General features: G+C 42.0%; 2 protein-coding genes across 11 annotated transcripts in view; one reads left to right on the top strand and one right to left on the bottom strand.

Annotated features, from left to right (window-relative positions):
* Nucleotides 1-21305, top strand: part of Fbxo38 (F-box protein 38) — a 45872-nt gene extending 24567 nt beyond the window's left edge. For 4 of the 10 annotated variants that reach the window (XM_031365836.1, XM_031365839.1, XM_031365838.1 and 1 more), the window contains 13 exons: nt 521-691; nt 2214-2356; nt 3182-3395; nt 5778-5897; nt 7224-7403; nt 8827-9573; nt 13706-13806; nt 14013-14115; nt 16931-17097; nt 18179-18324; nt 19038-19141; nt 19497-19610; nt 20570-21305. In XM_031365836.1, the coding sequence (XP_031221696.1) occupies nt 521-691; nt 2214-2356; nt 3182-3395; nt 5778-5897; nt 7224-7403; nt 8827-9573; nt 13706-13806; nt 14013-14115; nt 16931-17097; nt 18179-18324; nt 19038-19141; nt 19497-19610; nt 20570-20748 (2489 nt within the window). In that variant the 3' untranslated portion in view covers nt 20749-21305. Of the gene's footprint in view, nt 1-520; nt 692-1551; nt 1696-2213; nt 2357-3181; nt 3396-5777; nt 5898-7223; nt 7404-8826; nt 9574-13705; nt 13807-14012; nt 14116-16930; nt 17098-18178; nt 18325-19037; nt 19142-19496; nt 19611-20569 lie in introns of all 10 variants that reach the window. The other 6 variants (XM_031365844.1, XM_031365845.1, XM_031365841.1 and 3 more) reach the window with 4 other exon arrangements.
* A 1595-nt stretch (nt 21306-22900) lies between these two features.
* The window catches only part of Htr4 (5-hydroxytryptamine receptor 4), a 190100-nt gene continuing 186583 nt past the window's right edge, over nt 22901-26417 (bottom strand). The window contains exon 8 of the transcript XR_004117336.1: nt 22901-25549. The gene's annotated coding sequence lies outside the window, so the exon portion shown is untranslated. The remainder of the gene's footprint in view (nt 25550-26417) is intronic.

Below are 26417 nucleotides of genomic sequence, written 5' to 3'. Positions count from 1 at the left end.
CATGATTTAGGATGATTTACATATCTTCCCTCCCTCCCCTGACCCTCTCCTAAGATTGTGACCTGACCAGTGGAATGTGACTGAGTTTGAATCCAGTTCAGGGGACAGGTGGACACCTATCACCTATGCTGTAGGCTCTATAGTGAAATCTGATTTTAGTTTCCCATGGCCACATCAACATATATGTTATGTATGAGAGACTTTCATTTTTATGGTTTGATTATCTTTTTAAAAGATAAAATTAAAGTTTCCTAGTTGTATGAACCAATATATCTCTCAGTCATACTTTTTCTTCTTTCTAAACAGTTGACTATTACTTATGTCCTATTAGCTGTCCCTGTTATTAACACAAATTCTTATTTGTGTGAGAAGTCTACCATATATTCCGAACTGACTTTAAATCTGAAGTTAGCCTGATGACAACCATTGGTAGAACAGTTTAATCACATGGAAGGATAAGATACAGAGTTGGCAACACTCCCTGACACTGAGACTTTCTTTGACATTGATTTCTTTCCAGGTAGAATGGCGAATGCAGATTTGGTGAAGTATGGTTTGGCTGATGTGGTAGAAAATCCTGGTATCATTACCGATATAGGAATGAAGGCAGTCAATGAAGTTTTTTCCTGTATCAAATATCTGGCAATTTATAACTGTCCTCATCTACATAACCCATACAATTGGATCTCAGGTACTGTAAACTTAGAAATACCACTATGTTTTTTGGCAGTGAAATAATGTCTTTTTATGTGATATGATTATATTCCTAATATAGATATTTTATATATATAATATCTTATGTGGATTGTTGGTAAAAGTTCTGAGAACCATTATTCAGTGAGCTGGAACTCTCCTTTAGTTTTTATAGCTCTTAGCATAGAAGTTTGCACTGCCCCAGTTCGAGATTTCAGCGCCCTGGTCTTCACATGCACATCTTTCCACAGAAGATAAGAGTCACAGCCCAGAACCTAGACTATTGTTTCCTTGAGAATTACCTTCAAGATGGCACATCATCTGGAAAGACGAAGTACGGACATATTTCTAAACTCTTCCTTACGTGACTTCTGAAGTGAAAGCTTTTATTGACTAGAAGTCCCATTTGGTCTCATCCTCTCCTGCCTACCCCTATCATGTATACAAGTGAATTCCGTACTTGATGTTTCTTTATGGCACAAATTCATCTTCTCTGAAAGAGTAATGCTGTTGATAGCCTTTTAACTGTCTGTGCTCACAAGGCTTTAAGTGGATTAGCAATTTGAGGAGGAGTTTCTTGTGATGCCTACTTTAACCACAAAGACCCTTGCACTTCTTACTGAGCCTGTGGCCTCTGCTGTCAGAGCAATTGCCACGATCTGCACCTCATTGCAGAGCCGCTCGCAGGACTGTTCAGTGCTTTCGAGCCTCTTCTGAGATGGTGTGCCACAGTGGCTATACCTCACCTAGCAGTGGCCCACATGTTATTGGAAATTAGGAGTTTTAGTATATAGCAGGAATAGATCACTTTAAAAAATAACATTTATTGGGTTTTTGGTTTGTTTTTCTTAAATACAGAAGAGTATAAAGAAGAAAACAAAAACTGGCTTATAATCCCATCATTCAGAACTCCTGTTAACACTTAAATTAAAGTAATACATGCACTTGATAAATTTCAGACAGTGCAGAAAGGTACAAAATGAAAAGTCTCCTCTTCTCAAGGTAACCATCATCAACAGTTTCTTATATATTCTTCTGGACAAATTACTTTGTGCATATTACATCCTATACATTTATAGCATTTAAAGTAATTTATAGACAGACAGATCTTCCTGTGTGTACACTGTCCTTTGTGCCTTATTTTTCATACTAAGTATGTTCGGGAGAGCTATCCATCTCAGCAAGCATATAGTTCTCATTCTGTCAAAGTAGGTGCATCTGTTCGACTAAGTGAATGTGCCATGCTTGCTTTACCCAGTGTCCTGTTGCTTAAAGGCATGTAGGCTGATGAAGAGATGACATTTACTCAGGGCCACCTTAGTTTCACCTCAGTGTTTCCTGTGCCATGTATTTCTCACAGTAAAGTTAACTCTGGAAGCATCATAGTAGGGCGTCATCAAGCCTTAAAGACCAGGAAATAAGGAAAAGTTACTCAGAGAGAAAGGATCGGAAGGAAAGTCTTTTGTGATCTGCAGCAAAACTTCATCAGTTACTCGAGTGCATTCTGTCACTTTCAACAGACCACTCTAGGTGGATGCGACTGGTTGATATCAACCTCGTGCGGTGCCATGCTTTGAAGCTGGATTCTTTTGGCCAGTTTGTTGAATTACTGCCCAGCCTGGAGTTTATTTCGCTGGACCAGATGTTTCGTGAGCCACCCAAGGTAAATGTCAGCTGAGAGAAGGTTTTGTATTGTGTTCTTTTCAGGCTCTTCTGATACATGAAAGAAAGGAAAACAGTCTGATGTTTATTTCTTCTTAATAAATGTGCCTTTGTGTCGTTATATAGTTGTGACTTTTTAAAAGCTCCATCTTCAGTGAATGTTATACTGTTTATAATAATGGGTAGACTCTTGTTATTATCAGTCAATAGTAATTAAGGGCTCTTCAGAGAAGGGAAAGGAAAAACAAGGGTGCTGCCTCCTTTTTGTAAATTAAGGGTAAGATGAAGGTGAAGCTTCAGATCTGCCTTAGGACAGAGGCTTCTCCTAAAGTACTTAGAAACTAGTCAGCAGGAACTCCAGTCTCAGTAGTAGGTGTTTACTTTGGGAATGCTTTACTTTGCTACCATCTTCTATTAAGTTGTCTATCCAAGGTTGCCCACTTGAATAAAACATAATTTACAGCTGCCTTACACACAGTGCTCTGTGCTGCTATGGCTCTGTTCTCATTGTTGACAGTTTGTTAGAACTGGAAAAGCTAGGACTTGAGATCACAGAACCTGTTTCCAGTTCCCAGCTAAACCACTTACTGATTGTGTACTGTCACACAGATCTCTCCCAGTATGCACCTGATGCTTACAAATCCGGCTAGTAATGCTTTATTGCTTGAAATGTTGTAAGCGTTGAACGATCCTTTTATATATATTTTAAAATATTTCTTGTTATACTTTTAAATACTAGCCCTTATGTAAAGATGAGATGAAAGGTTACTAATGAGGTATTATGTGTAGTATCCCAAATTAATAGGCACATGGTGTGTTTGCCTAGGGCTGTGCTCGAGTTGGTCTGAGTGCAGGAACTGGAATTGGGGTTTCCTCTGCGCTTGTCAGCAACCAGAATTCCAACAATGACAATGACAATAATGCTCCAAATAACAACGCCAACATCCATGACAACAATCACCACCACCCAGATGATTCGGATGACGATAATGACTTTCGTCAAGACCTACAACAAGGAGAGGCACAGTTTGCAGCCGATGGTAACCCAGATCTTTCATAAGCTCCAGAGACAAGTGAATTTTGCTTTGGTTTGGCTGGTCCTGTCTTTCTTGTTTGAGCTTGTCTACACACACAGAATCTCTAAGAGAATTCAGAGAGTGGGAAGGGCTGGTAGATCCTGGGGATTAGGGTACATTGGTAGAATTGGAGCCTAATTTAACTCTGAGGTCTGGCAAAGCCTCTCAAACTACTGAAATGAGAAAGAAATGAGCGTGAGCATCAGCTGTAGTCATGGACGGTTCCCAAACTGTGAACCTTCCCAGCTGTGCTGTGCAGCAGAGAAAGGCTGTGTGCTAATTCCAATTGATAAAGTTTCAGCTCTGTAATTACCTGCCCGATGCTTTAATAGTCACTGGCCATCCGCTGTATGTCAGCCCATGTGCCGAGAAGTTCCTTCTACGTGCCATTCTGATGAGAAAGGAGGGGCTGAGCCGCTTTCCTTACCAACTGTTTTCTCAGTTCATTTCTCAAAACTAGAAACATTATTCCTGTAGCCATCTCTATCTTTCTTTTGTCTACTCCGGTAGACATTGTAACTTAAGAAATAGGGTGTCCTGTTCCTGTGGGAAGACTTGTAATTGAAGGCATCTTATGAACATAGATGTCGTGACCAGACAGTCACCTATACACTTTTCTTTTTGTCTCAGCAAAGTCACCAGGCTGACTCTGAAGCCTGGTGGTCATCTGACAGCTCAGCTATATTTGATAGGATCCTTTCTCTTGGGGTCTGTAACCATCTCCTACTCTTCCCTTGACCTCATTTAGCATTCCTCCTCAGTTTCTTCCTCTCCCCTGCCCTCCCTTCCTCCTCTCCTCTCCATAGTATTCATTTTCCCTTAGAACAGCATCATTAGTGCCAACTCTATATTGAGCTCTAGATCTTTCTCTAACGTTAAACTTTCCACTTTTTTATGTAAATGAGGCCACAGATGGCTCCAAGCTTTTTTATTTTCATATACAGATTCATAGATACTATAAGCTTAGCGTCAAATCAGTCTCTTGACCCAAACTATAAGAGATATAAGGAAGTGTAGAGCCAGCAGGTGGTAAAGATGAGATAAGAGCATGTGAACTGCATGGAGTCTGTTTGCCATGTCCAGAGTCATGCCATGTACAGGTCCAGGCACCATAGAAACACAGACTGGGAAGACAAAACTTATCTCTGGGAAGTTCTTGCAGCTTTAGTGCAGAACTCTGCAAAGCCTGTAAGCACAGTCGTGGTGATAGAGGGCCGTGGAACAGTGTGCCCCCAGCTCAGCAGAGGCGCAGTCGTGGTGATAGAGGGCCGTGGAACAGTGTGCCCCCAGCTCAGCAGAGGCACAGTCGTGGTGATAGAGGGCCGTGGAACAGTGTGCCCCCAGCTCAGCAGAGGCGCAGTCATGGTGATAGAGGGCCGTGGAACAGTGTGCCCCCAGCTCAGCAGAGGCGCAGTCGTGGTGATAGAGGGCAGTGGAACAGTGTGCCCCCAGCTCAGCAGAGGCGCAGTCGTGGTGATAGAGGGCCGTGGAACAGTGTGCCCCCAACTCAACAGACAGGAGAGATTACCTTTGTTGCAAAATTTCATTATTGTATTCAATACTGGTATTGTTCTGACTCAAACTGAGATCAGCCAAAGATTTTTTGTGAAGTATGATATTGTTAGATTAAATATCTTGCATATTGTCTTGAGAGATTTTACACTTAATTTTGTAAACATCTGATGAAATCAGCTATTATTATTGGTTGTAAGTTGAAGCTTATTGCTCTTAAAGAGTTCGTGGGACTTATCCTTTGGAATAATGTGAGATTAAAACCACATATTCTCATCATGGATACACACAAGGTATAGTAAACACTGAAGAACATCCAGCACTTAAATGGCATTAAAGTATTATAAACTGTACATAGTCAAGTAATGATTTTTGCTATGTATTAATCAATAGATGACAGTCTAACCCCAAGAACATCTCTAAGAAAGGTAGAATTTGAGATTGTATGCTCAGTATAGCCTGGATAGGGCAGCTGCTACCACAAGGCTCATTGTTCATAAGAAGACGATGATCATTGTCATCATCAAGCAAATACCTTAATGGAGACATCATCCAGCTATCCCCTTCAGGGATGAACATGGTCTTTTGTCTCAACTGACTTTTTGTGACTTTTCTCCTGCCTTTTTCTTACATTGGTTGGTGGAAATCCTTTTTTATTTCCTTTCCTTTTGATTAGCTGGCCTCTTCTTTGTCTCTCTACTGAAGCAGTTACAAGCTGCTCCTGTAAAAGCAGGCCTCACAGTGACAGGGTATTCTGTCCTTAGCATTGCCACAATCTTGCATGCATTGTAGATCTTTGTGTTTTCTTTAGTTTTCACTTTATTTTTATTTAAGCATTGAATGACATGGAAGACATGGTCCAGGAAGATGGAGAACTAGTAGCCGAGAGTGGAAGTGGTATGCCAGCTCACAATCAGGGAGTTCTTCCTATGGATGCTGACGAGGAACAAGCAGGTAATCGTGCCAGTCTTTGTACATCCATCCTTTAGGACCTTAGGCCTGAGTACAGTGGTGAACAGGAGTGCTGAGAACAAGCTCTGCTGTGCTGTCTGCTGTTGATTGGGAATTGCTAGAACTCATTGCTGGTCTGTCTTACGCCTCTGTGTCTTCAGTGATTGTTTCCTTTGGTTTTGTTTTATCTTTTCTTTGTAGCTGCAGCCAACAACTGCTTTTTCTTATTTCATTGTCTCAGGTATGGATGTAGATAAAGAGAGCACTTAGATAGTTGAGAGAAATAACCCCATTAAGTATGTTTCTGTTTGTATGAGCAGTATTCAGTGTACACAGCAAGCTGTGTGTGTGTGCGTATGTGTATGTATGTGTGTGTGTTTGCATAACTAGAAGTCATAAATGTGAGAGGTCGGGAGAGAGGTATGAAAATGATGTGAGTAAATGTCCATTTATGAAAGGCCCCAAAACTTTTTTTTTTTTAACTTAAATTAAAAAAAATAAAAATGTGCTTGCATTCTGACCTCATTTCAGAGGGGAAGAGGAGCAAGGCCGGGGCTGATTGGGTTAGTGTAGACCAAAGCCCAGTCTCTGACTCCAGTGGCAGGATAGTGCCATAGGCCTTTAAATGACCTCGACCAACTCTTTGCTTTCTGATGGGAGGTTCGAATGCAGCACCCTCCTTCCTGATTAGCTGTCACGGTACCTCGTTGCAAGATGCAGTTACTTACCCAGCAGACTTCCTGGGTGTCCACTTGCCAGGCTTATACAGTGTGACGGGGCAGGACAGACCGGATTCTTTGCAGCCTGCATTTTCTTAGTCGTACTAATGCCAGTCACTTGTCAGGATCAGGTCAGAAGAGCAGAAGGTCTGCAGCCGTGCCACTGCGTGCTTGCCGCAGGCACCCATCCACTACCAAAGGGCAACGCGAGGTCCTCGTTAGACCCGCACTCCCCACTCCATGCATTCTGAGACTTGTCTTCTGTGCTTTGGCCTATGTATTTGCAAAATTGGGAAACTGTGTACATTAGTCTTTAAAATACTGCAACTGTTACTTTGGTTATATTAGGATGGCCTATTATGCTTTCTGAAATAGTGAAGTTGGGACAGATGTTTTAATCATCTGGTCATCCTAGTCGTAATGTTGTCATAATGACTTAGCTTGTTAAAATACTGTCACAGAATCTTACCTGAGTATTTGTTTGACTACAATAAGTGGCAGACGCTGCCCTGCCAAAAGCATCCCTGTGACCCCATATCTCTGAAATAGTACTTTCTGTGAGAGGTTTTCTGAGCAAAGAATATTCATAGTCTTGAGCTTTTTGTTTTAGGACCTAGTGGCCTACAACGCGTGGTGAAACCAACACCAATTGCTGATCACGATTCAGAGAGCGATGATGAAGAAGACAGTCTAGAACTCCAAGAAGTCTGGATTCCTAAGAATGGTGCCCGGCGTTACTCAGAACGGGAAGAAAAGACTGGAGACTCTGGACAGTCCAGGGAAACGGCAGGTGAGAGGATGCCCGACTCTGGCCTACAGTGGGCAGTTTCAGAACTGTTCCACTTGGTCTCTGTGATGTGTGCACTGCAGCTTAACCTACTGTGCAGCATACACATCTGACATGTGCTAGGAAGCAAGGAAGGCAGAAGGCTCAGCAAGAGAGTGGGCTGTACTGGTGCGGGGGAGTACGGCAGAGAGGTGTGGGAGGGCAGTGAGCATGAGGAGTCCCTCAGTGGGCCTCAGTATCCGATGTCAGTGGTCACTCAACAGCCTATCATCTATCCACTTGTAGTCTGGATCTGTGGCTGCTGCAGTAGTCGAGGGAGTCCTGAAGCACAGGAAAGCGGGTTTCCCTTTGTTTATGTGGGGTTTTTGCTGGTGCTAAGGTTTTAGATCTGGATGTTCAGCATGCAAGGCAAGCACTCTGCCATCGAGCTGTAGCTCTCTAAAATGTGGGATTTTTGTTTGTTTGTTTGTTTGTTTAAATAATCCTGGCTTCCCTTTCATCCCAGGCAACAGCTTATTCTATTTGCCTTACTAAGAAACTATAGTTCTTCTCTCTCTTAGGTTCACAGTTCTTCGTTATCCAGCTTTTCCTCAGTTCTCAGAACTGTGTGCTCACTACTTTTAGCAAAAGTACTTCATTCAAAATCTTTTTACTTTTTCTGAACTAGGTGCTCTTTTCCTCTTTACTCCTTAATTGTTTGGATGTTCAGTACACAGCACTGTGCCTGAATCGTATATAATCTTTATTTTTGAAAGGTCAGGTTTTTTTGGACTTAAAGTAATTTACTAACCACTGGCTAATTATTCAATATTTAGTTCACTCTTTTTAAAGTTCAGATAATATACTGTGACTGGAAAGAAGCGTCAAGGAAAATACAATGTAGGAAGAACGGGGCCAGCTGACTAACTTATACTTTTTCCTAGAAAATTCAATTTCTAAATCGGGCGACTAAAATCTGTGCTGGCCAGAAGCCAGCCTTCTTTGCTTATTCTGTCTGTATTCATTGAGCCTTGCTGTGCCTTGTTGGTGCTGTGAAGGGTCAGTCGGGTTCTGGCTGCCCCTAAGAGCCTTTAGTCCAGTTGAAGTCAGGTAGAACACTTAGGTCACAGTGTTTGAGGCCTGAGGGTGGGGCACAGCAAGGGACTGCAAAGCACCCCAGGCCTTTAGATGCTGAGGCAGGCCTGTATTGAGGAAGACACTGGGGCTGGGTGCGGGGTGAGGGTAGAGGGGCCGGGAAGGGAAGTTAGTTTCAAGTCAGCTCATGGAGGCTTGAGTGGCAAGCTGGAGGGAAGCACAAGAGATGGGTGCAGAGCAGTGAAGGAGGCAGTTCGGTCTCTGGTCTCCTGTTCCAGATGTACTCTTGCCTTTTGTCCAGAATTTGTACTGAAATGTTCTTTTCCTCTGGCCATTTTCCTTTTTCTGTAAGCAGTAAGTGGAAAAGGCAAGACTCCACTTCGAAAGCGGTACAACAACTCCCATCAGATGGGCCAGGAGAAGCAGTTTACCCTGGAGGAGAGCAGCTGTGAGAAAGGCTGTCAGGTCACCAGTGAACAGATCAAAGCTGACATGAAAGCTGCTAGAGATGTTTCTGAAAAGAAAAAATCCAAGGATGTTTATCCCAGCTGCAGCAGCAGCACAGCTGCCAGCACAGTGGGAAACTCCAGCTCACCCAGCACTGCTTCCCAGAGCCCGGACTTTGTAAGGACGGTGACCAGCGGTGGCTCTTCCGAGCCTAGCCCTCCTGAAGTGGATGTATCCAGGCAGTGTGTCTGTTCCCCTGGTGGGTCAGAGGACTCTGAGGCCATGGAGGAGGGAGACGCAGAGAGCTCTGTCTGCCCCAGATGCTGCTGTCTCAGGCCCCAGGAGTCTTCTCAAAGGAGAACTGGCAGGTGTTCTGATGAGGAGCGTCCTTCGACCAGCAGAGCCTGTGTTGTGAATGGCGCGGATGGTACGAGATCCGCCTTTTCCTTTAGGACTCTGCCACAAGGGGGGTCTTCAGGCCCAGCACATGATGAGAGGACTAATGGGAGTGGCTGTGGGGCTACAGGTGAGGACAGGAGGGGGAGCTCCCAGCCTGAGAGTTGTGCCGTGCAGTCTAATGAAGACTACCCTCGGAGGCCCCTAACCAGGGCCAGGAGCAGACTGTCCCATGTACCGCTGATATCTGAGTCAGGTATGGCAATGCTCCCAGGATCAGCAGGGCAGGGCAGGGCAGGGCTGGAGAATGGCCCAAGCTTGTTTCATGAGTTTCCTTATAAAAAGCTAATTTATGGTAAATGATATTCTATTTGGGAGTTGTATGGATCATAGAAACTTTTAAATAATTTTTAAAAAGTGTTTTGATGGAAGCAGATGTAAAACACTGTGAATCCAGAAAATTGAGAATCACTTCACCTTTAAGAAAAGTTAAAGCGTGTGTATTTGCTCTGAATGCAGTTGTGATTCTGATGCCTGAGCCTGCACAGGCATGGGGGGCTGGTTCACCCCATGCTGACTGACTGACAGTGCTAGGGGAAGGGAGGAGCCTGGGGTAGCTGGGCGTCCAAAGCTTTCTGTGCGTTACCAGGCCTGCCTCTGGGTTTTAGTGATTGGTTTTTGTTTTTGTGTTTTTCTGAAATCTGTTTTGCTCCCAGCTAGGTTTAGCAGGAGATAAGCAGGTAAGTAGGTAGTTTCCCTCAGGTTATTTGGGCAAAGGTGCACACATGCACATACACACACTTCATTTATATTTCTGTTCTAAGAGGATCCCTCTCGCTTTTATTAGATTACTAATATATACCAGCAGATAGTAATGGATTTTAATTTTCTCTAAGCATCTCAACTTTAAAATCTTAAAACCAGTCCCACAACAGAGGCATGGCCTGCTTTTTCATGCACTAAATACTCTGAATTTATGAGGCATTACGCTCACAAAAGTAAGCTTTCTAAGTGCAAGACTTAACCTATGTGCAGATAGTCCTAGTGAGATAAATTCATATAAAACAAGTTCTATATGAAGATACAGTGTGCTCTTTAAACTCTGATCTGTTATATAATAAAAATGCTTTTCTCATCTTGAGTTTTAGATGCTTTATGCTAGTCTTAAAGAACATACAGAAAAGAGTATATAGCTAGCATGACCATTTTGAAGTTTGCAGCTAGCTTAGTGGCATTAAGAATAGTCACACTTGCACCTGACACCAACATTCAACTTCTTTATCATCCTGATTCTAAACCTCAGCCCTGTACCTACCAGGAGACTTTAGTTGCCTGGGTTTTGGCTCTGTGTAGTCGAATGTACAAGCTTTCCTTACTCTATAAAAGCTCTGCCCTTGTATGCTTTAGAGAAACGGTCTCAGCTTCTCATTTTAGTAAATGCCTCTGTTTATGTCCTCTTTAGTTATGTCAGAGTTTATAATAACTTTAGGTTTTTTGATGAAAATATCTTTCCAACACTGAGTCCTATTTAAAAACTATTATTTATTATTTATTATTTCTAAGTGCAAGACTTAACCTGTACAAGTCCAGTTACACTGAAGTTTTTCAGTTGACTTGAGAACTTTTTTTCAACATGAATCATTTATATTAATTGCTGCTCTTTGAGGTTCTTTTATTTTTATTTTTATTTCTTTTGGCTTGGGTTTTTCTTATTCCTTTTTCTGTTTTATTTTCATCTGTCACATGGCCTGACTTTTTCAGAGGTTAAATAATTCCCTGGATAAAAACAAGAAAAGTTTTACTTTAACATTTTCCTCTGTTTTCCTCATTGTTATTTTTCTATTTATCATTTTTTGTGCATAAATTAGTTCTGAATATTTTTAAAACATCATGCAAATGTCTAGTTTACTTTTAAGAAGTTTTTCTGGGAAGAAAAGAAATAAGTACTTTCTAAAAGTATTTTATTTATGAAACAAATATGACAGAACACCTGATGTGGTTGTGAAAGAGTAACATTTATTAAAATCGTTCTCATGGTTGCTGGGCTCTGTCCTTGGTGCTCTGAGCTGGTCTGCTCCTTTTCTGGAGCGTCTGTATCCCCCACCCCTGTGATGCTGCGTTTTGTTGTCTGCACAGTAGAGCAGGGGCCGCACACAACAGCGACAGTGTTTGCTTCCCTTCTCTTCCCAGTCTCTTGCACTATGTCTTATGCAGAGCGTGAGGCCGAATGGATGATGTGAACTTTAGTGAGTGTAGCCTCCATAAGGTATGTTGATGCTAGAGAGTGTACAGGATCATTAGAAGTGGTCCCAACAGGAAGGAAGACATGAAGGAATAGTAACAGGCATACGAAACTCCCTTTTCCTTGGACGTGTGGAAACATTAGCTCAAAATCATCTACAAATAAACTGTTGCTTCATTTTATAGCTTTTTCTAGAAAACACAGATCTATCTAGTTCAGTGGAGAGCAGGCAGCATAACCAGAACACTGTTACAGGCAGCAAAGGGAGGGAGAGAGCAGTTCAGGAAGGTGAGAAGTTTGAGGTCGGATCATAAAAGGAGAAGGCTGAAAACCGTAGTAGTTGGCTGCTGGGTGATTAAAGCGGGCCTCTTTGGTTGGTTTGCACTTTAATGATGGTGTGAGGAGTTCTAAGAGGTCGTGAATCTTGGTGGTGCTATAAAGCCTTTAGCTGGCTTTTGGTCATGGAAACAGGTTTTGCCAGAAGTTTCTTCAAGATACTGTTGGATAAATAAAGCTACCTCTCATTTTGCCTTCAACAAAATATTTACTTTCAGATGTTTAGAATAATAGAATTTAGCAGTTTTCAACTAAGAAAAATATAGTAGGTTAAAAATAGCACGCTGACTAGTTGTAAGATCTGTACCTATAGGAGTGATGGTTAATAAATTGGCATCAGGGTTGTATTTGCTTGGCATGCACATTGCTGGCATACTATTATCTATCAAAAAGGAGAAGATTTTCAACATCTTAATAGATTTAATAGATTATGTGGATTTATGTTTAGACCTTGATATTAAGTGAAATTCTATTTGTTCTTATAATTAAATTATAACATTTTGTAAAATAAAATTGAGGTTAAGCCTCTCTGGAAAATATTGTAGGCCTGGTAACCTAGTGACTAGAACCGTTTTGAGTGGATTGGCTCTTGGTATGCACTTAACATCTCGGCAAGCTAGTTTACCTTCCTTCCCATGACTCAGTTTCTTAGTATGTTTGATGATAGAATTTAAAAATAACTTATAGTGCAGTGCTGTTGTAAGAGTTCCGTGAGCTAATACAAGGAAAGCACATAGAGCAGCGCAGGACACGGGGAGTGGAGAGCTCAGGACCTGCAGTGCTGGGAGCCAGCCTTCTCAGTCGGTGTTCATTGTGATTCTAGTGGCTGACACTGGAAGAACAGTTGTTCCCTCTAAGGTTCAACTTTTACTTTCAATATGGAGATAGGCATATGGGGAAATACAGAACAATGCATACAAGTTGGAGGTCCAGACCAATTTCTTAGAACCAAATGATGATTGACTACGGCCAAGATGGGACACCTTTCAAACCTGAAAGCACAAAAGGTGTTCTGAGCAAAAACAGCTAGAAGGTTCTGTGCCCCAGTGTAGGGGAAGGCCTGGGCCAATAAGTGGGAGAAGGTGGGGTGACAAGCATGGGGAGGGGGGAAGCAACAGGGGTTTGTTCTTGTTGTTTTTGTTTGTTTGTTTGTTGGAGGGGAAACTGGGAAAGGAGAAATCATATGACATGTAAATAAAGAAAATATCTAATAAAAAAAAAGAAGAAAGACGGTTATGAGTTTGGGAGGGGTAAGGGTTGGGTGTAGGAGAAGTTGGAGGAAGAGTGTTGGGGTGGTAAATGATCAAAAGATGTTTATACATGTAAGAAATCCTCTAAGAGTCAATAAAAATGTTTTAATGGGGAAAAAAAACCCAGCTAGAATGATGACTGGCTTGAGACATAGGTAATGGAGACACTTAAGGCCCACAGAATGGACTAATACAATACCTGTGAGGTATAGTGAGGAACTTACTCCAGTGTCAGGATTGACACATACTCACTAAGCAGCAGCCATTGGGAAGCTGTTGTAGTAGGGAAGTAATGAGTTTTTAATTCCCAAGGTATCTATAGTGGGTTGAGTCACAGGCTAAAGCGAAGAACATGGATAAGATTTGGGAGTTGCACGCAGGGTGGGATAGTTAATGGAGGAGGGGTGATTGTGGCTTGGAGCAGTCTTTTAGAAACATCACCTAACTCTTTCAACAAACAAATGGAGATTTGGGACTTAGGCCACAGCTTTCATATGTGACTGAGCATGCTCTATGGGAGGAAACAAAGAAGGATACAATTCAGATTCTTTCTTTCATAGAAGTTGCCAAAATCAAGCCATGCCATGCCATAAAACGAAAGCGAACTGCAGATAAGTCTACGAGCACCAGTGATCCTGTGATTGAGGATGACCATGTGCAGGTAAAAAAGAAAGCCATCATTTCTCACCGCCCAGCCCAGGTCATGCAAAGAAGCTGAAGTTTCTGTCTTTCTATACTGTCCATAGTCTAAAGAGAAAATTTGGTTAACAGTCCCCAGGTTGCCACGATGAAAGCTTTTACCCTTAAAGAAAGCAAAGCACTGGGAAGGTACACTCCATCGTAACTTCTAAACTTTTACCATTGTAGGTTCTTGTATTAAAGTCCAAAAATCTTGTTGGAGTCACAATGACCAATTGTGGAATCACAGATCTTGTGCTGAAAGACTGCCCTAAAATGATGTTCATCCATGGTATGTGTCTGGGGTTGAATTATCTTAAGAACATCATGAAACCTTTAGAGAATTAAGGCCAGACCAGTTGAAGCAGGCTGCAACTCCAGCCACCCAGGAGACTGGAGGATTACAAGTTTAAAGTCAACTTGTGCCGTACAATAAGACCTAATCACAAAATTTAAAAGTTTAAGAAGAATTAAAATGTGTGTGCGTGCGAGTGTGTTTGTGCAGCAACTGAAGATGTTAGCTCAGTGGAGAGAGTTTGCTGCTTCATATGTATGGCATCCTAGGGTCAAACCTCAGCCGTGCCCAGCAAGCGAAAGTTAGTTCTCCTATACAGCAGTGACAGCATTACTTCTCACAGGAATGTCCGGGATTATCTTTAATTTTGTCTTTGTTGTATGGTTCTTGCAGAATTATTCCGTAGTGAGGGTCCACCTGCTGAAGCTTGCTTGATCCTTCTGTATGTAGCCTCCCTGACATGGCAGAGCAGCTTCATAGCATGGAGAGGTTGCAGTCAGTTATACCTCAGCTTAGCTCTGGGAATGAGGCTGTGGGAAGGTATAGGGGGAGAGTAACTGGGCCCCTGGTACTTTGCTGCTCTGCTTGGTTACATGCTCGATCAATCCTTAGTTCCTAGCCCATTGTTGCTGCTCCCAGCCCATTCTCCAGGCCCGTGCACACAGTTCTGTTTCTACCATCTCTGCTCATTTAATACACTCCTGCATACCTTCCATGTCCTTCTTTACATGTCTGTCTCAAATATAGGCTGTTCCAGGGGAGATTTTAAAGTTTTACATGTTTAATATATCCATTTATAATGGGTCTTTTATTTAAAATTAAAATTTTTATATCCCTACTTTAAAAAAAATAATTTAGGCTGGGGTTGTGGCATACACCTTTGATCCAAAATAACCTGGAGGCAAAAATAGACAATGAGTTTGAAGCCTGCCTGGTCTACACAGCAAGTTCCAGGCCAGCCAAGGCTACACAGGGAGATCATTCATCATGTGTTTTTAATATGTATATAATCTCAAGATCAAGATCTGCCTTATTCCCTTCCTTCATGTTGTGTGTTCATTTTCTTAAGTACGTAAAGTATACATAATTTTGGTTAAGTCTTATACTTTTGGCATTTGTTGTTAAATGCAGTGGTGGTATGTGTGTGTATATTCATATTTATATACCTGTATGTACACAACATGGTACGGGGTGTGATTACTGGAAGATGCCTTATACAACTGGGCATGACTCACACCTGTAATGCTAGCACCTCAGAGGCTGAAGCAGAAGGATTGCTGTGAACCCAGTACCAGCCTGGGCCTCAGAGCAAAACCTGTTTTTCATGGAAACATCTAGCAGATACAGCTTTCTGCTATGTTAGTATTGCAGAAATATTGTTAAAGCAATATTTTCCACTTCCTGTGGTACTGATGATAAGCAAAGAAATTCCATTAAAAGGCACCTTCCAAACCTACCATAAAACTGGGAGAATAGGAAAAGAACAGATCAGACCTCTCTGGAATTCTGTAGAATGTCAAACAGTTCAAGCTGCAAAATTTTGAATTTTGTTTGTTGTATTTCAACCAACAAACAGAGAGCTCTGAAAGGTGCACAGCAGGCTTGTGTTCCTGCTGTTTGTTGTTCAGGACTCCTGTGTGTGTCTGGGAATCTGAAATGGCTCCGTTAGCTCTCCCTTCCTCTCAGCAGGGAAGCACTTCTTAGAGCTTGTCCCTGGCTTTACTACTAGGCCTAACCCCACGATTCTCCTACAGCATCATAACCTACTGATGGATTATGTGTCCTCAGGTTCACTTTTCCCCCTGAAACCAAGCTGTCCAGTTCAGCTTGTCCCAAGACACAGGGTGTTAGATATGTAGTTCAATCTCTAGACAACAGCTAAGTCAATGACAGATGAGGTTCCGAAATGAGATTAGATGATTCTTTAGCTGTGTCTGATTTTACAGCACAAAGCGATCAGGTCCATATCACCATCTGGTCTTCTCTCTTTTCTCTTTATTTCTATCGAATCCCCTTGTTTTCTGCATAACAGAGCCTGAAGGCAGGCTGCTGGCACTGCTTAGACATGGAATTTGTTGCAGGGTACAGTGCTCTGCAAGGTGATGATGCTTGCTTGCGTTGAGGATCTTATAGAAGATGCCCTTGTGAAGAATTTAAAAAGTGGAGCAATTCAGCTCTGTGGCTTTATAGTTGCATCCGTTTAATTCTCTCTGAAGTTGAACTAGGCAATTTAAACCAAGGAAGATGCAGGCTGGGGTGCAGTTGGTAATTGAGTACAGTCAAGTGTGGTGAGTAGCAGACACTTCACTGACTTCCTGTCTGCTGGGCTGAACCTTTCAGTAGAGCTTTCCATAGTACCTCAATGTATAGCTAGATTTTAGAAGCCACAGATTTCTGTGCTTTTCTCAAGATACTATTTCTATATTGTTGCAGGAATTAAAATTAACTGTTCAATTGTGATCATTAAATTCATGGTAATATTTGTGAATTCTTCCAGGCATGACCTTTAACTATCTAGTCATGTCACATTCCATAAACTTCATTATTAAAGAGATAGTTCCTGGGCAGTTCCTATTTGGGCAGGTCAACATCTAGGACTTAACTTCTTTAGCTGGCAACAATAGAAGCAAGGAGGGCCTTGAAGAAAACTTCTGAACTCTTCTTCTTCTGAATTCCAGTCACGTTGTCGCATCTTAACTGCTGTGTCTGACCAGGGCTGTGTCTACAAGCACAGTGCCCTGCTACTATTTTCCAGAATATGCTTTGCACTCATATATAAATTATTTATAGAGCTTATTGTTTTATTCTGTAGCTACCAGGTGCAGGGTACTGAAGCATTTAAAGGTAGAAAATGCACCGATTGTAAACCGATTTGACTATGCACAATGCAAGAAACTAAATATGGACCAGGTACTAGACCAAATACTGAGGATGCCTCCAGAGAGGAACCGCATCATCTACCTGCGCCCAATGCAGCAGGTAACAAGCTCTGCTTTTTATGATATGATACACGTTGTGCTAATAGATGTTTATTTGGTCCATTTGTTCAACTCTCAGTAATGATTCTTTAAAATCTGTGGAGTTTTTATAATCGAGCCATATTGTCCTGTCAATATTGCTTTTTAAAGCTTTTCTACTAGATCTTTAATATTTTTAGCATTTACACATTACTCATTCAGCAAGCGAGAAGTTGCCTGTTTATAAGAATGTGTGCTCAGATCACAGACTTCCTGGTTCACATTCTGCTTTGATACAAAGCAAGTTCTTTAACTTTTGTCTCCCAATTTCTTATATGTAAAATTAGAACTATTCTTACAGTTTTGTGCTATTTTAATTAACATATGATATACTAGGACAGTTGCTAGTATTTCATAAGCAGTAGTATAACTGCAATTATTATCAAAAGTTAAGTGCATATGTAGGATTAATGCTTGTTGCTAAAAGGAAATATTAAACATCTTCTGGATTCTGTGATTAAGGCCCTTAAAATAAGCTCATCAAATTCTTAAGTGTCTTAATACTCAAAAGTGGTTACATGCTTACAAATAGACTTTCACTGAGAAGTATACCTTTCTCTAAAGGAGTTAAGCTCATGCTCCACTGAAAGCAAGAAGATACTACAGAGCTAAAGAGGGGAAAGCATCCATGAACATGTCCTGTGTACGCAGAATCCACAAGGAGGCACAAGACTGCCCTTAAAAACTAGCAGTTGTTCTGATAGAACTGACTTTCCACACTCACTCCTGTAGTGCAGCCTGTAATGACACCAGTTAAAACCATCCTCAGAAGATGTGGACTTGCTGGAGATGAGTTGCCTGCATTGGCTCCCTCTGACTTTACAGCTCCTTAAACACAGTTAGGGAGAGGGGGAAATGGCCAAGTCTGCCAGGTAGAGAATTTGCTGTCTTCATCCAAACACGGCAGGATGTACTCTGGGACAGAGCTTGTTACTTGATTTTCAAATCTGCCAGGGGTTTCAAATTGAAGCTTTTCAAGGTCTTGGAGACAAGTGTCTCAGCCTTAATCTTAGTTCACAGACCTTTTCTGATGTCGTCTCCAGGTAGACACGCTAACTCTGGAGCAGAAGCTCTTCAGTGGCCCCTACCCCTATCACATCTGCATCATCCATGAGTTCAGCAATCCTCCCAACGTGCGGAACAAGGTGCGCATCCGAAATTGGATGGACACAATAGCCAACATCAATCAGTAAGTGCTCAGTGGGCCCCAAAGTCCTAGTGCTGCTTCCTGAGATCAGACCCTGGTTCTTTATTTTAAATGATTGCCATTGAGGTTGTAAAAAAACTGATGAAGAAAAGTTCACACTTAAAAGCATGCATGAATTCATGAAACATTTTATTCAAACTTAGAGGAGGAATTAGACACTACATGTATGCTTCACATTATCTCTTCAGCCATGGAGGATAGAAAAGAAACCCAGTTAATGACAGACAGTCTTGAAAATGATGCTTCACTTTTCAGAAAATTGGCTTATTTTTTTATCATACAAACATTGTACTAATTATCCTCAACATAGAACCCATTTGCTCAGAAACTTCCTGTTTTCCTTCCTTAATATGATTTGAACGATAATGAAGACTGTATCATAGCCCTGGTTAGACTCATTGTCTAGTTGGGGTGACTGGAGCTGTCGGGTCTGCCTGCCTGAGGTGGTTGGTAGGGTCTAAGCCTGAGATGGTTGGTAGGGTCTAAGCCTGAGATGGTTGGTAGGGTCTAAGCCTGAGATGGTTGGTAGTGTCTAAGCCTGAGATGGTTGGTAGGGTCTAAGACTGAGATGGTTGGTAGGGTCTAAGCCTGAGATGGTTGGTAGGGTCTAAGCCTGAGGGAGGCGTCCAGGCAGGTGCTTCCTACCCGGCATTCTTTCTCATGGTCTATTGATCTTTTTTTCCTGTTGCCTCCAGAGAGCTCATTAAGTACGAATTCTTCCTGGAGGCCACTCGGACTGAAGAAGATCTGAAGAAGTACCCTAAGTATCCGTGGGGGAGAGAGATCTACACGTTAGAGGGTGAGGCTCACCTAGACTATAGGGCTAAATTGTGAGCCATGCACTAGATGGGGGGCATGCCGGGGGCGGGGCCTATAGAGGTCTTAGCAGTCATCAGCCTCATGAGAGGCATCCCTGCAAGACAGAGGCAGAGTGTGGCTACATATTGTGTGTCTGTGTGTCTTTACCGTCCCTAGAATAATCAGAATCTGTTGACACACAAAAGGTAAATAAAAATTAAGAGTTACAGTTAGAAATAACTTTGAAGGCAGCTGGCTCAGGCTCTATATCTAGCTGTACCTGCTTAATTAAGCACACTTTGCTGCTGTCAGCATCACATACTAATGGGATTTTCCCAATTGTCTGATTATTTCAGGTGTTGTGGATGGAGCGCCATATTCCATGATTTCCGACTTCCCTTGGCTGCGATCACTTCGGGCAGCAGAACCCAACAGCTTTGCCAGATATGATTTTGAAGATGATGAAGAAAGTAATTATAATCTGATTTGACTTGTGTTCTCTAGATTGGATTGGCTGTACTATGTTAAATAGTTAATATCTTGTTTATAAGTTAGGCATCATGCAGAGCTTTGGTTTAGTTTCCCTTAATATTTTAACAGGTCTTTACTATATTTTAACTGCAACATAGTGGGTCTAATATGTTTACTTGAGATGCACAGTGGGTCTAATGTCTATACAGTGATTCTGATATGTCTACATGATGAGAATTCCTTCATATTTTCCTATTTTTGTGGTATACACACAATGTATGTATGTGTATGTGTATCTCTGTATGTATGTACTGGAGATTTAACTTAGGACTCTGAAAAGCACACGAGCCATTTAATAAAACTGTTTAGAACTTCGCTTGTTGAAGTTTCTACAGATTCTCATGTGTGTAGCCCAAGCTTGGCCTGAAGTGTCTGTGTAGCAAGCCTAACCTCGAACACCTAATCCCAGTTGCTAGAGCTGCATTTGGCATGCCTGAAAATCACTGCTCTTCACTGAAGAATTTACAGGCATGATATCTCGGGGTTGCTCAGTAGTACTCGTTATTCGCCTGTTGGTTAGGAGTGCTGCTTTAATTCGTAGTAGCTTATTATGATTTAAATAGAGAAACTGGGAGATGCTTTTAGTATACTTTTTCGAAGTGTTAGCATATTTGTATGTTCACTTATAGCTAAAGCTTTGAAACAAATATTTCTAAGGAGGTAAATTTTTTAAACTATTTGATTTATGCATAATTTACACCTTGGTGTATCATTTTTACCTGGAGACTTTGATGATCTCTGCTATCCTTGGCATCAGATCTGATATAAAACTGATATTGTGAAGACAAATTCCATGAGCTATTCTTGCATCAGCAACAGGACACACTAGTATATACTAGTGTTTCCTGGGCCAAGTGATGCTAATCACCATGACACTCTCCTCTCTTCCCATTCCCAGGTACCATCTATGCTCCTCGAAGGAAAGGACAGTTGTCTGCCGACATCTGTATGGAGACAATCGGAGAGGAGATCTCAGAGATGCGCCAGATGAAGCGGGGCGTATTTCAGCGAGTAGTGGCAATTTTTATCCACTACTGTGATGTCAATGGAGAGCCAGTTGAAGACGACTACATTTAAATAGACCTTTCCTGGCTATTCTGGCCCAAAGTGGCCACGAGTCTACACAGGAACCTTGGGCTTGGAATTGGGAGGCCCTGGCTCAGTTTGTTATATAGGAAATATATAAGGAACATGGAAATTGTATACAAAGATTTATATACAGAAGGAATATACAAAGACACTTCCAAGAGTAACATCTTTATATATCCTATGTTTATACATCTTAATTTAAAGAAGTCATTTGAAGGAAGGCAGATCATTTAGCACTGGTTGTGTTCCCTTTTCCTGACTTATTTAGTGTCAGGTGACTGAGCCCATTTCCTCTGCTCCTCACCTTGTCCTTCAGTCTGTGCCTTTTTCTTCTCCAGCATAGCTGTTTGAGTCAGCCTGCTAAAGAGTGTTGTATCTTGTGTGTTTTTGTTACCATAATGCCAACTAAACCCTTAGTCAGAGATTATGTTTCTGTACTAAGATGTTCTTCTTTTCTTAGTCTTTATATTTGGCATATTCATTTACATGAAAAGATTCACGAACTTAAATGAATTTGAAGGGCAAATAAAGGAGTTTTCAGAGCATTTCTAGTTATTTATTTCCACATTCAATTGTGTATATGCTTTGTCTTGAACATAAAAATAAACATTTAGTAAAAACTTTATTCTTGCCATGGACTTGAGACTTGCTTTTTATAGCAGCAAATACTCCTCAGAAAAGCAGTGTAAACTTGAGTCTAACTCAGTGCCTGTGTCTGCTCTCTGAGCTGTTTTAAACCTGTGGCTATAAGATGCAGTGCATACACAAGTGTGGCAGAATGCTGGGACAGTAACTCGGGCTGTTTCAGAGGAGCCGCCTGCCTTTCTCTCTCGGCTAGACACTGCCCGGCAGCAGGGATGGTGCAGTCGGCTCTCAGTGCAGCACCATGGCTTTGCCGTTTGACAGATAAGTAACCTTAAGAGGCTTCCAAATCCAATGGCTAAAGACCAAAGAATTACGGTCTGTAAAAAAGTGCCAGGTCTTTCAGAGTTTGCACAGCCCCTTCCCTTTCTAGGGGTGAGCTGAGAACAAGAAAGAAAAAACTGTTATTCTGGTAAGACTTAGTGTTGGCTGGGTACGACAGGACTCTGAGTTTCTGATCCCAACTTGCTAAGGACAGAAAAGCAAGAGCTTTGGTGACTCACACTGGACTCTGAGTGGCAGGTGCCTGGGTCCAAAGTCGTCTTGAAGGCTTTTAAGATTCTTGAACTACAAGATTTAAAAAAAAAAAAAAACCTTAAATGTAAGATGGTTCATCTTTGGCTGTTGAGTTTACAGCTGCTCAGGAAGAGGCAAAGAATAAATGCAGAATAATAACCTGTAGTCCTCAGCAAGACTCAGGCTGCATCCCTAGCCAGGAACTCACCTCAGCGGTGCTCACATCCTCCGCAAGCCTGCATCCCTAGCCGGGAACTCACCTCAGCGGTGCTCACATCCTCCAAAAGCAGCCAGTGCTCTTGACTTGGTTTACCCATGCGATCACAAACTCATCCAATACAGCAGCGGCCCTAAGCTCATTTGTAAAGATGCCAAAGGTAGACACTTGAAAAGACTGGAAGCTACCTTCTCTCATAGGCACTTAGTAAATATTCAGGAACAAATAGCTGGTAGATTGCTTTATAGCAAGGCCAGCAAACTGTGCGCTAGATAGTATCAGTGTGTTCAGTGGGCCACAGACATTCTCTACTGTGTGAAAGCCGTGAAGGACACAAATAAACGTGTGGCTATTTTACGACAAAACTTTATTTATAAACAGAAACTTGAATTTCACACAATACTCACATCACAAAATATTACTCCTGAACTTCTACCTGGACACATTGAAAAGTAAAAATTCTGAAGGCTTCCAGACCACATCTTGGCTGGTTTGTCCACACTTGATGGAGAACTGAGTTCTCCATTCGGTTATGTCACCAGCTTTGTGGTACAATGGCCTGTTTTGAAAGGGCCTTAAATACTTCACACATGACTTCTGCCTGTCAGTATCAGAAAGAACCATGTATCTCATGCTACCTAGTATGTGGGTTTCATACTTTAAACAATAGATAATGTGATGCTTAAAGTGACTCGGTACATGGAGTCCTGGGTTCAGATTCTGACTTCAGACAATACCTGTGACCAGGCTCCCTGTATTGGAGCCTCCCTTTTCCTCATTTGTGAAGTGATTAATAGTTACCCACTCCCACCAGGCAATGCTGAAGGTCTAATGAGATCATCCAGTATAGTCCAGGATTATTATAAAAGGTTTGTTCAGTTTTCTTGACTGTGTGTGTGTTGCCAGTTTATTTTCATGGGTTTCATTTCTCCCCTAATATTCCCATGATGTCTCTTAAACCATATCCTATGACAGTGATTATGAGAACTAGTCAGGCCACAGGTATTTTGAGCCTTTTGAGGGGTTGATTACTCAATGCCTCCTAAGCTTGTCACAACACTAACATGTGTGTGTCCAGTTTAGCAGTTTAGATAACTTGGTCAAAAGCAGATGTTTAGGGATTACTGGAAGCAAAGTTTCACTCCAAAGGCATATCAGTCCCTCAAAGAAGAAGAAAGCTGGGTGAGACCCATCGTGGGGCTGCCTCTTTCCAACAGGACAACTGTTGTCTGAGCTGCTGATTCCTTCTGAAACCAGTCCCCCTGACCTTGTGCAAGACATTGGATGCAGTGAGCGAATCACCCACTCTGCAAGGCTTACAGTATGACACACACAAGTGTTGATGGGAAGTGATGTATTTCCTATTGAAGGGCAAGTAGCAGATTACATACAGGATCACCTTATTCATATAGAACAGCAAACAAAACCACAAAATACTGAACTGCATATGCCAAGTGATAACAACACCCCCACACACACACCTTGGGAATGGAGTGGGTGTGAGCTGGGGTCAAGAGTACTTATGGGACTTTTTACAGTGGAAGTGGATTGCATAAATTTATCATTTATATAGACCATGATTTATGTAGGAGGAAAACAGGCAGCGTGCTTATTTATGATAGGAGAACCCAGTGTGTTTTCCATCCGGTTTCTGCCGTATGTCCTTGGGCAAGTAAGTCACTTGCCGTGTGACAAAATCTTGTCTATAAAATTGAATTAATAATCCCCCCGACCCCCATAAGCTGGTCTACAGAGTGAATTCCAGGACAGCCAGGGCTATACAGAGAAACCCTGTCATGGAAAAAAAAAAAAAAAAGTTCATGGGAGCTAAAATAAGGAGAGGAGATACTTAATCTGAATTAAATATAATACTAATAAAAATATTAAGCAGTTGGTTTTCCCTCTGCCTTTGTTTCCAAAACTATAGAATGTTACTTGTATTAAGTCAGTGAATTTCTATAGTCTGCAATTCATTCTCTAAACCTCATTCTTAATACTTCCAACTTGGAGAGGAGCTAGGTAAACTACTGGCAGGGTTTATCTTCCTGGGATGTGCAGAGGCAGGGGACATACTCCAAGTATTGACAGGCATCTGGTTAGAATTTAGTAGTTTGGTTTCACTTTGATTAGTTTATCTCAATGGCTACTTTCTATTTACAGTACATAAAACCGACTTTTCTGGTTTTGGATCTGATAAAATTGTCTCTAAAACTAAATGTCTGGAGTGACATACTGGTGGTATATAATCAGCAGTACAAAGCAAAGCAGGTATTGAATAAAACTTGTGACAGTGGCCCATAGGGATCTATGTCAGAAGGAAGGTTTACACAGACCCACCTGGCTCAGAGACCCTCTGCATTTTGGAGAAGAGAGTGAGGCAAGTCCCACTCTGGGCCAGCACAACTGTGCGTCTGAGCCAGATCTTCAAGTCTGTCCCTGCACTGTTTACCTTCAAAGCAAATACTTAGTTTTCTAGACTGTGTAGGAATAGGAGAACTTTTAGTCCTAAGAGCCAAGCACCCTGGCCTTTGCTTTCCTCCTAGGCCCAGTGTTTTGGGGCAGATTTTGATGACAACAAATTGAAGTAATAGAGGATACTAGAGAAAAACAGAGCAAAGCACTGTCCATCTCTCACCTAAGAGAGCTGCAATGCCACAGAAACAGTTAGAGCACCCACCAAGAAACTTGAAGACAATATTGAAGGTGATCTGGTCAGCTCCACTCTCTGGCCCCTCAGTGAGTCTCCTCCCTCCCCCATCCCGGTGTCCCCCCCTCCCCCATTTCCCAGGTAGTTATTTGCTTCCAGACAGAGCAAGTTGGCAGCAGGAAATAGAAATATTAGTGGGAGAAGAAGATGAAATCTCAGTTTTTTGGTTTTGTTTTTTGGTTTTGTTTTGTTTTACGAACACATCATAGGTTTTATTTCTTTTACTTTCTAGTTGCTACTGGAGAGGTTTGATGACCTAGATCAGCAGCTTGTTCTTCAATGACAGCGATCTACGTGTGATAACCAGATGAGAAGATGGGAAAGCTGGGGTTGGGAGGTATCGCACAAGCTGTATATTAAGCTGAGCTGGCCTATTAAGAAGCACAGCATCTTATATACTATTTGCAGAAAGAGAATGGCCAAGGTCAGTAGCCAGCTGAATCAGAAAACTCTAAAAGAGAACACAGAATACTTGACACAGTTAGGACTGCTAACCACAGCCCTTCAGAGGGGAAAGCTGGGTTCCCAGGACCTGAAATCTTAACTCCTTCAAAGCCCAAGCCTTAGACTGCACCTTACCAAGTCTGCTCCTGGGCAAGGGCAAAGAACTAACATTCCGTTCCCTTTCATGAGGGTCGCTGAACCTCGGATCAGTCTGGCTCCCAGCAGGTTGGGGTGGGATCTTCAGAACCTGGCATTCCTACAGACTGCAAAGTCAAATGGAGAGAAAGCACAGTGGGTCCATTTATCCTAGGCATGGAACACAGACTTCATTAAATATCCAAGTGATTGCCAGTTTTCATCTGGCCTGAGTAGCTGGATCACAATACTGTCTTCCCCAGTAACATTTCTTCTTAATTCTACAGGCCTCCTGAAAGGGGATGTTCATGAGATGAGGGCAAGTTTAGGTTTCCTTGAACCCTGGACAGCTATGTGTCTTCTTGAGTCTTCCATACTCACACTGCATCATCTGGGTTCCTGGAATCCATGCATGGACCCAATGCTAGGCTAGCAGCTCTGCAGATGGAAGGAATCTAGTCTTGTCTTACGACTTTGAATTTGGGTTATCCCCATGCCTTGCCATTCCTGATCCCTTCCATTTTTCATGGAAAGAAAGAAAGGGACTCAGCTCTAAGTGGTTTACTAGTTTCAGTGTAGGAGAACTCAGCTCTAAGAGGTTTACTAGGAGGGTCCCAATCAGGGTAGTGATTATCTTGAATTTGCCAAGGGCTGTGGAGTGTCTTGGGGTATGAGACTACCAATGTTAAACCTGGATAAATGCTCACTTCATTCATTTGTAAGAAATGGCCACCCTTTTCCACTGTATCTGAAGATGAGGAAAAAGAGAGACAGATTATGAGTTCTTCCTTCATAGATTAAACAAGGACAAGGAAACAATTGTGACCTATCATAACAGGAAGTACTTGGTGTGGTGGCTCAAGCCTGTGACTCCAACACTTGAGAGATGGAGGTAGGAGGATCAGGAGTTCAGTTCACCCTCAGCTACACAGTGAGTTTAAAGGCAGCCTGGGCTATAAAAAAACCTTATCTAGAAAAGGTAAAAGAAGGGGATGA

Source organism: Mastomys coucha, unplaced genomic scaffold (assembly GCF_008632895.1).
Source record: "Mastomys coucha isolate ucsf_1 unplaced genomic scaffold, UCSF_Mcou_1 pScaffold13, whole genome shotgun sequence".
Taxonomy (NCBI): domain Eukaryota; kingdom Metazoa; phylum Chordata; class Mammalia; order Rodentia; family Muridae; genus Mastomys; species Mastomys coucha.
The sequence above is the reverse complement of the archived record's forward strand: the minus strand, read 5'-3'. Positions and strand labels throughout refer to the sequence as shown.